At 43.5% G+C, this 13,564-nt stretch overlaps 1 protein-coding gene across 2 annotated transcripts in view; it reads left to right on the plus strand.

The window, feature by feature from the left end:
* Chd1 (chromodomain-helicase-DNA-binding protein 1) overlaps positions 1–13,564 on the plus strand; it is a 67,493-nt gene that overhangs the window by 17,995 nt on the left and 35,934 nt on the right. For both annotated transcript variants that reach the window (XM_084594396.1, XM_084594397.1), the window contains exons 9-18: positions 3,848–4,029; positions 4,508–4,635; positions 6,935–7,151; positions 7,602–7,691; positions 8,096–8,286; positions 8,741–8,929; positions 10,110–10,263; positions 10,885–11,109; positions 11,639–11,788; positions 13,377–13,525. In XM_084594396.1, the coding sequence (XP_084450522.1) occupies positions 3,848–4,029; positions 4,508–4,635; positions 6,935–7,151; positions 7,602–7,691; positions 8,096–8,286; positions 8,741–8,929; positions 10,110–10,263; positions 10,885–11,109; positions 11,639–11,788; positions 13,377–13,525 (1,675 nt within the window). The remainder of the gene's footprint in view (positions 1–3,847; positions 4,030–4,507; positions 4,636–6,934; positions 7,152–7,601; positions 7,692–8,095; positions 8,287–8,740; positions 8,930–10,109; positions 10,264–10,884; positions 11,110–11,638; positions 11,789–13,376; positions 13,526–13,564) is intronic.

Genomic DNA, 13,564 nt, shown 5'->3' on the forward strand with positions numbered 1-13,564 from the left:
TGAAGCCAGGTTTTTTACTTCATTATGTTGCAAAGCAGTACTTACCATACCGTTTTGTGCTTTTTTTACACCAGTTTTGATTTGGCTGTAGAGCAGAAAATGAGGTTGTGGGGCAGCTCTCTGTGTTCTTTGTGCAGAAGCGTGTCATTGTTTGCATCTTTTGTGAATAATCAGTCAAGTTAAGTTCACTTCTTATTTTTCCTAGTATTGCAAAACACTAATTCTGTGGAAGGATGTCTTCTTTTTTTTTTAATACTTTCCGCATTTGAGACTAAGTACAAAAAGCACGATAGCTGTGCGCCATGGCAGTTTCCATTCTACTGTAATCTTCCAGCTTTGAGTCTGTGATTCTTGACTTTTTTTTTTTTTAAAGTAAAGCTAATAGGACACCCAAGATTGCGGCTTCTGACTATAATAAATTTGAATTAAATGTAAATGTGTAAGTTATGCTTGGCCTCTGACTGTTTTTTGTCATGAGGTTGTGCCCTTATCCCTGAAAAACACTCGTTCCTTAGCATAATTGGCATTTTTTTATTATTATTATTTTTCTCGTCATTGTGGCATCTTTTACCTTCTACTAGAGCTTTTCACATGTTGGTTAATTAGTGCCTACAAAAATTCGTGGCTTCATACACTTTCAAACTTTAGGCACATTAAAAGCATATCTTTAGTTTGTGAAACTCTGCCTTTCTTCTCCACCTTTTGTATTTTTTATTTGTCAGCCAGTACTCTGATTGATCTTTTTGCACGCTGTGGTTGGGGCCTGTCTGCTTCATACTGGCATTAAATAAGCACTTCTTTGTTTGGCAAAACTGCTTGTATTCACCACATGCATACATCCATTCGAGATATATGGTCATTGGCTAATTTGACGTTCTGTTCGTCCCCATTATGGAGACAAGATTTGTTGAATCAACGTTGAGTATGACAAAAATTGTTCGTTGTGCAATGGCACTGGCTCAAAAGGCTGAAAATTGATGAGTGGCTGGGTTCAGTGTATGCAGATGATTATTTATTTATTTATTTATTTATTTATTTTTTTATTTATTTCCAAATACTGCAGACAGCAGCGCTGCCCAAGCAGGAGAGGGGTTACATGTTCTGCAATAACAGTTCAGCAAACATATTTTCATTGGTGCATTCAACAATAAATTGAGGCAAACAATTCTGAGGTTTGAGGAAACAGTTTATCCTCTTATGTAGAAATATACGAGCTGTTCTACAGTTACCATTTGCTTTGCTATATGAAGTAACTGAGTAGGATATAAAGGCTTTGGCATAGAAAGCATTTTGTTTGCATTTTCCGAGGGAGCTGGCAGTCGTCGGCTATATGTGAGCATTTGAGAGACCGCTTGTTGCTTTTAACTGGTAGATTATGAGGACTGCACAGGCTACGAGAAAGTGTAACCTGCCCTATTGCTACTGACCATGGCCAAGGGCAAAGCTTGCATTTAGTTGTGAGTGTGTGGCAGCTGCTTGTTTGTTGTGGTTTTCTGGCAGCATTGGGAGACTGGCAAATGATTGGGCACACCTGTGCTGCTGAAGGGACTACTCACGTAAACATGCAATCATCATCCCTGCCCTTACCCCTGGTACCACCACCACCACCATCACCACCTTCATCTTCAGCGTCCCCTCCTTGAGACTCCCTGAACAGTGTTTTTGTTACTGTTGCCCGTGGAATTGGACAGTCTTTGTACTGGCTGTCTGACTAGCCAAGGACGTGGTTTGAGCTGTGTATCACCGTTTTATTGTTGTGCTGCTTATGAGATGGCATGTAATTTCAGTCCTGTTTTATAATTAGGAGAGATCAGAAAAAAAAAAAAAGAAAGCGTAATAAGTCTTTCACGGCTGGTATCACCAAGTTAGTTAAGAGCAGTCATATTATATAGCAGCCCTTGTAGGAAGATCTTTGCTGTGTTAGTGAGTTGAGTAGTTTAACTTCTTCTGTATGGTGGCATCATATGGTTGTGTTATCTTCTAGGTATAAGTCGGGGACTGGAAATGTAGCATCGCTGAGAAACCTTGAACAGCCCAAATACAGCTTTGGGATTATAAAATCTGCATACTGTACTACTGCCGACTGTGACTTCAACAAATGGAACCCCATTGTTGTCAGATAAAAGTAACAAAGAAGTGTTCCAGAGAGCTGGGAACAGTTTGCAGCATGGCCTCAATAAGGCAACAGCTTGTCTGAGATAAAATGCAAAGTATGCCTTTTCCGTGTTGCATGGTACTGTAACAATGACAAGGCCTTAATGGCTGACAGGCCGCAAGTCCAAAACCAACCCTCAAGTAAACAGCGTTGCATAATAAGACAGTATACGAAATGCTTTAGATTATGTTACCCTAGTGAACCATCCCATATAAAGGCAGCAATTATTTTAGGCAGCAGACGTGTTCATATCTTAGCAAGAACAATTCATTGGACTCATTTGTGTGATAACCTTGTCAACGTTTGCAACAAAGAGTGATAATGTTTGAGTCTGTTTTCTTTTGTGATGTGTTCTCAGAACAGCTGAGGCACAAAAAAAAAAATTCTTTTAGTGGTTGAGTCTCAAGTTGGTTGGAAAATCTGGCATGCCATTATTACGCCTTTCACTTCCTTTGTCTGGTGGCCTATTAAGGGGACAGGCTACTGACTTTTGTTGACTAAATTTTGTTTGAAAAATCGAGAGCTCATTGGCCAAGTAAATGAATGCCTGACTGTGGTGCTGAAAAACACAGCTGAACAATATAAATATTATTTCATACGGCAGTCTCACTTTCTCACAGCAGACGGCATCTGCAATCCATGGCATCAGGGCCACAAAATGTGTGGCCAGTGCAGTGACTCTATGGAACTGTGGACGCAATGTCGCATAGGTGGCATGAAATGGCAGTGATGTACAGGTTTTACAAATTTCCAACAGCACTAAGGTGGTTTTAAAAATACAGGAATAAAATAGTCTTGATGTTATGAATTCAGATGCTAGCTCCTGCTTTTGCTGCTAGCAGCGCCACTGCAAGTGTAGTGGCTGCGTCAGTTGTGATTTCGTTTTCTATAAATATTAGCATTTTAAAACATGATCATGCAGGAATAAAAAATAAGTCACTATAGTCAAACCCACATATAGGACCCGAAGAGGATCTCGAAATAACTAAATATATAAAACGTGCCCAACAGATGAGCTTCTTGTAACAGAAGCGTCAATACGATGTGTCCATGCTCGCGGCGCGCCAGTTTTACTGTGTTAGCGCTGCATTGGGTGCACAAGGGCACTCAGCCGACCTGGCTCCATGTGCACAAAGTTATCATGGGAGTGCCGTTAGGAGAAACATTCGTTGCAGGGGCATGACGTCGGTAAATATATTGCATGTTCCATTAACGTGATGTGATAAACGGGAACAGCACTGCTGTACTTTTGCATGGAATTTTCAAGATTAATAATTCAATTCAGACAACTCGGGTGCTTTTTGCATTCGCTTGACGTTCAAATTAACAAAGTTTTATTGTAATATATTCACTCCTAATGTACATCGTATCAGCAGGAAAGAGAGACACTACATGGTACTGCCATCCACCCAGTCCTGACTCTCTTTACCCGTGTAAGTCATCAATTTCTGCCCGAAACTATGGGTTTTGCCTTAGGCATTGCCACCTATGGGAAAGGCCAAAATTATATATAGCACTTGTCTCTCAAAATAGACTGTCCCTTTAATTAAGCCATGTTCCACAGATGGCCAACATGCCAAGCCCATTGTGCGGGCATCAGGTAGGTGCGTTGGGTGTGCAAGAGTGGTTGTCTTGAATGCGTGCTCTCTTTTTTTTTCTCGCTCTTGTGTCCGTGGTTGTCCGGTGGAACAGCGCATGCCCCAGCCAAGAGCGGTGAGGCAGAGCAGATGGACTACCTGTGCAAGTGGGATGGCCTGCCTTACTCTGACTGTACCTGGGAGGATGGAAACCTGATCAAGCGCAAGTTTCAGCACATCATTGACCAGTACCATGCCCGTCAGAAATCACAGAAAATTCCCAGTAAAGTGTGCAAGGTACGGGGGTTGCCCATGGGTGCCATGACTCTCCAGAGCTGGTGGTTTTTTGTTAGTATTCACAGGGGATGACAGCCACACAGGGAACAGTTTTTGTCATTGGGCGGGTGCACCGTGATACTGTTTGCTTCCCATTGCCTGTTTGGTATCCATTCGGATGGGAAAGCAAGCAAGCATACAAAACTAGTTACATGAAGACGGTTCGAGATGTGTGCCAGTAGAAGGGGGTACAATAAGGAGCTGCTGCGAGTACAGATGCTTTGTTGCATTAAACAACCAGCCTGCCTTGCACGGACACTTCCATTTGCTTTCAACAAATTGTGTTGTGTGTCGAGCACTAATGACAGGCGACGGGGATGCGGACACATTATAATTGCTCTTGCATTTCTTTTGCACCATTGACTTTGTGTATGTGTGTTACATTTGGTGATGGGTATTACAGGCTTTATGGTGACATCATTCATTCGAATTGTGACAGGTGCTGAAAGTACGGCCAAAGTTTACTCCACTGAAGACTCAGCCATCATACATTGGTGGCCCCCAAAAGCTGGAACTCAGGGACTACCAACTGGAAGGCCTCAACTGGCTGGCTAACTCCTGGTGCAAGTAAGTCTTCAGTGTTTCCTTTTATCTAGAGCACAAATAGACATCATAAAAGACTAGTGCATCAAAAATTCGCGGAGGTTATCTCTCTCAAACCAATTATGGTGAAAGCGCGGGCATTTTTTTCTCTGTCCTACTTGCTTTAATGCACTCTAATTGTTTTAGATGATACTTACTTGGTTGTTTAACATTTGCACCGGCACTAGGTGAACCGGTTAATCATCATTTTTTCTGTGATGATGTCACGTAACCTTACAATTGTTTTCAGCCAACAGTGTAAATAAAAGCTTTCTATGGCTATGGGTCTGGTGTGCGATGCAGTTTCAGCCATGTCAAATGGCGGAAGTTTAATTGTGGCCTCCGCGATCAGCTTTGGTGCAACGGCACACTTGATCGTGGAGGCCTCTGGTTGTGTGCCATCTGGGAGCCGCTGTGTTGAATGACGGATGCTTAAACCTGAACCCGCTGCGGTGGCTCAGTGGTTCTTAGTCTGAGAACATACTCGAATTCAAACCGGTTGGGTTGAAATCCGCCACTTTTTTTTTTTTAAGTGTGAAAGCACTACAATAGGCCATGGTCAGTCATTGCTCAGTCATAGGCTCCATCTTTCTCTCTCAGTTGGCTGGCGAACTTGATGGACCAGTTGGTGAGACTCTCGCATTTGAGCCACTATATTGGACTTGGTTTGAATCCCCGGTGCTAGGCAATCTGGCTGAGACCCTGCTAAACAGCTTAGCCAATCAGAGCGACGGTACAGACAAGAAGGATCGGACAAGATTCTTGGTCAGTTGGGGTGAACGTGTGGGCGCGTTTGCACTAATAAATGTGGAAGAGAACTCACTTTCTATTAATGAAGGCTTGTGAGACATGGTTCCTTGGCCATTGCATTTATTCGTTTGTTTGATACTCTGCTTGCGAGTAATCTTTTCCATGCAGTGAAGAGCTCTTTGCAGCTGTTGCTGCTTCAGGAGTCTGGAGGCAGACGACGCTAAGTGTTTGCTGCATGTGATAAAAGCGCTGATGGTACAGCTTATGGCATTGATCAAGCCTTTCATTATTGGCTTGTCTCAATTGCACCACATGCACCAGTTGAAAATGCGCTATGCTGCTGAAAAGGTCACTGAAGATGCTGGCGCCATCACCAGGAAATGTTTTCTGTATCTGGTAAAGCTCTTTAAACAAACTCTTGTCGGTTTCACCATTGAACAGCTGGTGGGGTGTAGGCAGTGATGCCATGGCTGGCCGCATGTGTAGGCAGCACAAGTAGCTATCAGCATTTTTTGCTGTTTGTCTTTTGTAATTTAATAGAGACCTTTAGTTTACTGTGGCCACTTACCGCGGCCGTCTACTGCTACCACGCGCCGCCAGCATAGCATGCGCTGATTGGTGCCTGCTTGTAGAGTCCGTCGACATTCGACAGGAACGTGGCGTCATCTGTCGTTATCAGGGTGATCTGCGCATGCGCACTAACGCTCGCGCAGTAGCGGTAGGCGGTAGCGGTCAGTGGTAGTGCTAAACTAAAAGTATCTACTGAGAAGTGTGCCGGTAGTTCAGCACAATAGATGACAGTGAAAAGGAGTAGTAGACACTGACAAATTTCAACAGAATTTTTATAGATGGGGCAGGCACATATATCAGCCCTACTCGTGAAGACACAAGAACCTAACTTTTGGGTTTTTTGTACTACTCATGATTCGGTACCAGTATGCCTGACATCTCAGTCGACTTTGTTGTGGTCTGAACAATGTGGCACGGCAAGGTGTGGCCTCCGTTCAACATGGAGAACAGAGTTGCTCTACAGAGAGCATTCTTGACTCTCACTGTTTATGAATTTGTTTTTTTCATTGCAAATACTTTCAAGGCACAAAGGCATTACAGAAAGGAGTTGTGTGTTATTATATGGCTGTGCCAGTGAGATGAGCGGTGAACATGTTGGCACACCTACATTACGCAAGCTTCAATGACAGATTTTCGCAGTCGTGAATGTGCTATTCACCACTCCATCGAGTGGAGTCTTTTGTGTGCGAAGATATGAACAGTGGAAGCATTAGTTAATGCCATTGTGCACGGAAGATGCCACTCCTCTTTGCATCTCGTTTGTCCCTCGTATTTTGTCAACAATGCTGCAGAACCAGAAGCGTGCCTGTAACAGCTGTCGCTGCAGAACAAAATGAAGAGGCATTTTACATATTGTATGAGGCAGTTTAGTATGTATTGAATTGGGCAAATGGTGGCGACAAGTGCTGCAGCTGGTGCAGCTGTAGGGAGAGAGGGCTCATGCGCAACTGTTTTGGTGATGCAGGGAGAACGGAGTGATCCTGGCGGATGAGATGGGCCTGGGAAAGACGATACAGACCATCAGCTTCCTGACCTACCTGTTCCACCAGCATGCCCTGTATGGGCCCTTCTTGCTGGTGGTTCCCCTGTCTACAATGGCCTCCTGGCAGAAAGAGTTTGCCCAGTGGTCACCCGACATGAACGTGGTCGTCTACCTCGGCGACGTGTCTTCTCGGACCATGGTGCGACATGGGGATTGTTCTTATTGAACTGAAATTGTTGATGTTATTCATGCCATGCCAGCACAGTACATTTCATGCAATTGAAAATCGGTGCTTCATTCCACCTGGAAGTTGACTGTAATAGCACTTGTGCCATTTGCGGGATATCTGCAGTCTGTTGAATATTGTAACATGGGGGGCTCTTGGTAGTAAAGCAGATTAGTAGAGTTTGTATTGTTACATTGCATGGACTGAGAAAAATAGTATGCAGAACAGGCAAACGTGTTCCGCTTTTGTTTTCACGTTTAAACACTCTATGGAATCAGCTGTTTCTACTTGCAGCCTGATGATTACATTCACAGCTTAAAATGTGCAAAGATTAGGGAAGCAGTGGAGAAGTAGACATTCATGCTCGACTACCAGGCATGTCCCGTGTACTGCTGAGTCATGAAACAATGCCTTGCGTTTCAGATCCGTGAGCATGAATGGCAACATCCAGGCAACAAGCGACTGAAATTCAATGCCATTTTGACAACTTATGAAATTCTCCTCAAGGACAAGGTGGGTGCTGCTTTTTTTTTTTTCATGATCAATCCTGTCAGACTCCGCGGAGTGGAACCGTAAAATCTGCGCATAAAAAGGCTTTGCGAGGTCATAAACAGTATAGACATTCTGAGCATAAAATTTATCCATTTATTCCCAGTGCTGCTGGTTGTCGACTGTGTTGTTGGCAGTACGGTTGATTCGCAAAAAATCCAGAAGGGGACCTGCAGTCGAGGTTGAAGTGAGTGCACAAGAAGAAATTTTGCTGTGTACCATCTAGCTGGGGGAAATGGGGGAATGTTGCTCCCACCAGGCTGCTTTTTCTTGATGATGTTGTCTGCTGGAGAACCAAACAGACAAAAAGTAAGCCCTTATTATTCTGTTTCCGTTGCTTAAACGATACACTTGTCCGCTTTCTCCAGGGCTTCTTGGGGAACATCAGTTGGGCTGTGCTGGGAGTGGATGAAGCGCACAGGCTCAAGAATGACGACTCTCTGCTGTACAAGTCACTGTTTGAGTTTGACACGAACCATCGACTCCTGATCACTGGCACACCGTTGCAGAATTCGCTGAAGGAGCTCTGGGCTCTTCTTCACTTCATCATGCCTCAGAAGTAAGCTGTCCTGCCTTCACATCGAAGTTTTAAGTAAAGGCGATAAAACAACTTTTTCTTTTTTTTTCTTTTTTCTTTTTTTTTTTTTTTTTAAGTTTGCTGTTTCAGAAAAAGGGAAATGTGTGGGAGCCATAGTAAAGAATACCAGTTGTGATTGCCATTTTAGCTGAAGTTGTTTTGGTTGTTGCTGTGCATGGCACTTACGCATAAAGCTTTGATGGTTCTCTTCCGTTGTTGTGGAAAAGACTTGCTGCCAAAGGAGACTTTTGCAACTCTCTTAGGCCATATTTAACAGCTGTTGCTAATCTTAAAGGTGAGCAGTGTTTTTGCTTTGGTTGGTCATTTTACGGGTGCACGTGCAAAGAGTATCCTGAATTTCATGTTTTATCTTGGCAGTGCTTAACATTTTATATTAGGCTCTCGATAAAATCGCTGCTTTATTTCATCCTTTCAGATTTGATTCTTGGGAGGACTTTGAGGTGGAACACAAGGAGTCAGCTGAAAAGGGCTACACCAAGCTGCACAAGCAGCTAGAGCCTTTCCTTCTGCGGCGTGTAAAGAAAGACGTTGAGAAGTCCCTGCCAGCTAAGGTTGAGCGGATCCTCCGTGTTGAAATGACCACTGTGCAGAAGCAGTACTACAAGTAAGACTCAAACCGTGACATTGTTTCTTGACGTTATGCTGAAATATGACGTTTTGAGCAATGCGTCATTCCTTGAAACTTGAAAGTCTGGTGTAGCCCTTCCGGGAAACACGGAGGTTAAAAGCAACCGATTGAATAAATTCTTTGCAATTTTCACTCTAGAACGCCTAGTAATTTGAACTTCGTGCTCATGTGTGTCAAGGCTATTTCTCAAATTATTGTTTGCAATAGCACAATTCCTGGAGGATATGACACACCACTGGTGATGACCTACACAGAATCTACATTGGGCATCTATTTGCACGCGGAAGTGCGCTGTAAGCTGCAAAATGCTGTGGTTGTCTGCTGGTGATAGAGCGTAGGCTCCCATTTAGGCACGTCTGCCATCATCATGTTTCATGCTCTTAATTTTGGTCTGTCAGAATGTATCCACGCAGTGACATCTGCAACTCTGACATGCCGTCCAAGTTCGCATATCGTGTGGGTTTTTATGGGATCTACTACGAGGCTGACTCACAACATGGAACAGCCTGGAAAATGCAACAGTGGGATTCTGCTGCAATAAAGGCTCGATAATATAGACTCGGTTGTTTCAAAATCCTAGATAATTTGACGAATTTCTCCGTGCCTTTAATGTAAATCTGACTGAAAAATTATTTTGGATGAACGACGGTTAGCACATATACCGTGCCAGTCGTGCCGGTTCTGTGTAGGGTGCGTGGGGCTCATTGGTTATGCTTAGTATAGGAAATTCGGAATGTGTGTTGTTTGTCCTGCTCGTTTGCTGGAAGGTAGTGCGATTAACTTCCGGTTATTGTCTGAGGAGTGTGTGCACCCTGGAATCCGAAGCTGCTTGGCTGTGCATATTTTCTGCCGCACTCGAGTGTGGAGTACAGAGTGGAGCACCATTTCATTGGCATCGTGGCATGTTTATAATTTATTGCTTTAAGTTGCATGCTCGTACCACAATGCTGTCTCACAAGAAACTACAAAACGAAGTTTGACATGAGGATAAAGCAGGAGGTTATGCGCAGCACATTCTTGCAATAAAACCTTTTGCTGTGTTTGCTGTGTTAAATGAAAACACAGTTAATTCAAGTATTTTTTGTGGTTTCAATTTTTTCTTCTCAATGTCATGCTCTGGAAACAGCTGGACACTTGTATGCCTCACTGATTTCAGATGGATTTTGACGAAAAACTACAAGGCACTGACAAAGGGCCTGAAGGGGTCTCAGTCTGGTTTTATCAACATCATGATGGAGCTGAAGAAATGCTGCAATCATGCCATGCTTATTCGGCCACCTGAAAATCCGAACAACTTGGATGCTCTACAGGTATGTGTATTATGCTGCCTAATCTCCTAAGCAGCTCGTAATATCTAACTGTTGTACTGGAAAAAGAAGCAAGGATGAAAAGTGCAAAACTATAGTATGTTCCTGTGCTAGTGTTTGTGACCTTTGTTCACAGTTGGTTAGTATGAAGAATAATTTTTCTCTTTTCCCATGTTACTGAACATGACGAGTGGTGGTATATTGCTGAGGCACTGATGTTTTTCTCTGCAACTTGTTGGTGTTGTTTCTGAGTGCAGTAGTCTACTAATTACATGGTTTGTTCAGTTTTACTGCTCATTCTCTGAAGCACTGGAGACACGGTCAGTAAACAACATGCACTTCACCCTCAAGGCAAAGTGGTACCCACGGTCATCATAAACCTTTGCACTAGTATTTCATTCATCAAAACTAATGTGCCATTGCAGAAGTGATGTTTCTTGGATTCCTGATGCACTACAAAATTTTGAAACTTTTCTTGTTTCTCCAGTAGTTAATGCTAACTACCTTTAACTCTATCTAGCCATTTAATGAAACGAAAAAAAATGTTTTTTTCACCATTCTTCTGTAACCACCAACAGTGCTGCTTTATTTATGTGGAGCATTATCTTTTTGTGTGTGCCTCAGCAAATCATCCGGGGCAGTGGCAAGCTTCTGTTGCTGGACAAGCTGCTGTGCCGCCTGCGAGAGACTGGCCACCGCGTGCTGATCTTCTCGCAAATGGTTCGCATGCTGGACATCATAGCCGACTACCTGCAGCTGCGGCGGTTCCCATTCCAGCGCCTGGATGGCTCCATCAAGGGCGAGCTGCGGCGACAGGCCCTGGACCACTTCAACGCTGATGCTTCACAGGTCTGGTTTTACTTTTGGACTTCGTTGGGTTGTTTATTTTGATGCTTGTGGCCTGCGCAGCTGTTTTCAGCCTGAGAGATTTAAGGACCCAGTGTACCCAACCAGAAGTTTGTGCAGTTACTGCTATCTCATCTTTGGGTTTTGCTACTTGCCATGTCTTGAGCACTGAACAGCGGGGTAATTGAATATGCCAGAAAGGCACTCGGTTGTTGAAGCCGAGGACGGCACTAAAGAAATGTGTTACTTTGGCCCTTTTTAATTGCAGAAAATTGACAAAAATCATGTCCAGCGCAGTGAAAAGCTCTTAAAAGTGTTCTCAGTGTTCTTTCATGTTCCGCGGATGTGTTGTTAGCTTTATAACGCATGCGGAAGGCTTGGCTTTTGAAGTGCTTACGTTGCTCATTTTATATGCTGTCAGAGGAATTCATTTCTTGTATTTTGGCATGCTGCCGTCATGGACACTTGTTGCTTTGAATAATATTCAGGGTTCAATTCTGACATTTGGCTGGATTTTTTAATTTCCTGCTAGGACTTCTGCTTCCTCCTCTCCACAAGGGCTGGTGGATTGGGCATCAATCTTGCGACTGCAGACACAGTGGTAATCTTTGACAGTGACTGGAACCCCCAAAACGACCTTCAGGCTCAGGCCCGAGCTCACAGAATTGGACAAAAGAACCAGGTACACCAGGACGCTGTGCAGTAAAACCTCGTTGATTTATTAAAAAGAAGGAAAAAATGCTGGGAAAAGAATAATCCGGGAAAATGCATGATCCAAGCTGCCTGATATTTAAGTATGGAACAGTTGAATGTGGTACAAAGGTGTTTATTGACACTCCCGCTTCATAGAAATGTAAACTAGCATTTAATGGCCTAAGGTATGAACAGCTTATACATTTGTGTTCTTAGTGCAGAAGAGAGAGCAACACATCTGGTCTGTTGACCACAGTGGCAAGGCAGAATCATTTGTCATTGTTTCTAGATGCTTTGCCCATCTAATCTGTGGAGAACGTATCGTGATGGCTAACATCATAATATTGCCCGTCATGCTGGGGCTTCTTCCAAAACACTGTTCACCATTGTTTCGATGTAAAGTGGGCTAGGCCCGGCAATCCGAGTGTACTACTGGCAGTATGCTGACAGGCAGCCTGTTGCAGCTGTTGGTGGACCGTATTCAAACTTCTAGGTTATAGATAAACTTGTCTGCAGCCAATGTGTTATTTGTCGGGTTATCGATGTATCAAACTGTTTTATGATTTTCTTTTTTTTGCGTTCATTGTATGCAAGATATACTGTACTTGTTGTTAGAGCATTGTGCAGCTTATAAGATAGCCTTCTCAGAGTTCCAGAACTTCACATACAGAAAAGAATTTGGTCTTCAAAAGTATAGAACAAACGTTCAAATTTACAAATGGCCCCCAAGAAACTGTGGAAAAACATTGTGTCACAGCAATTTCATCTGATGGTGATTGGTGATACCTGTATGATGACTGATGGTACGTTAGAAATGAAATTGAAATGAGGACAACAGTTTTTTCTAGTTCTGTCAAGGGCTGTGCTTTGTGTGCACTGTCTGTAACGTTCAAGAATTTCTCCAAAATTATAAAAGCCCTCCACTGCCCTTTTTGCAGTATGATGCTGAAGCAGTCGTGCCGCTTCACAAAGCAACCTTTTTGTGGTTTGGGGATGCTTAACCGCACAAACTACATGGTGAAGCACTGCGGTGAAGCGGACAGTGCATTAAAACCGCTCTTAACCAGCATGCACCTTCAGCACACTGAAAAGCAGCATGTGGATACACGCGTGGGATATATGCGTATGCATTATGACAGCGTGACACGATTGCAAAGCCGGTGACGTGCTAACTAGCGTCTGAAACGGACAGGCAGATGCGTGTGCCCGATTGCAGCCATAGGATGGTGTGAGGTTTTGGCAAAGCCAAAATTATGCGACTTAGTTTTATTACGGAAATGGCGAACTTCTAATCATTAGGCCTGCCATAGCATGCACAAAGTGCGTGAGCTCCACGTTGCACGCAATTCAGGTTCTGAAAGGTCTATTTCAATTATTGTTAGCCGCGTGGGTCGTATATCAAGACCCAGTCCGAATTAACTAGTGCAAGCCACTAATTCCCAAATTAACAAGTGTCTGATGCCATAGAATTACGTAGGCGTTGGTCGAGACTGCGCTTCTATTTCAAGTTATCGTAATTTCAGAATTAACGAGTCAAATTAATGAGATTTTAACGTGTAACTGGGATCGACTACCAGGTGAACATCTACCGCCTGGTGACTAAGAACAGCGTCGAGGAAGACATCATTGAACGTGCCAAGCGGAAAATGGTTTTGGACCATCTAGTCATTCAGCGTATGGACACAACTGGTCGCACAGTGCTCTCCAAGAGCAATGCACCATCCAGGTGTGTGAACATTTGCTTGAGAAGTCTTGCACTACATAA

The sequence above is a fragment of the Amblyomma maculatum genome, chromosome 2 (genome assembly GCF_055883805.1).
Source record: "Amblyomma maculatum isolate TAMU_Amacu chromosome 2, ASM5588380v1, whole genome shotgun sequence".
NCBI lineage: Eukaryota > Metazoa > Arthropoda > Arachnida > Ixodida > Ixodidae > Amblyomma > Amblyomma maculatum.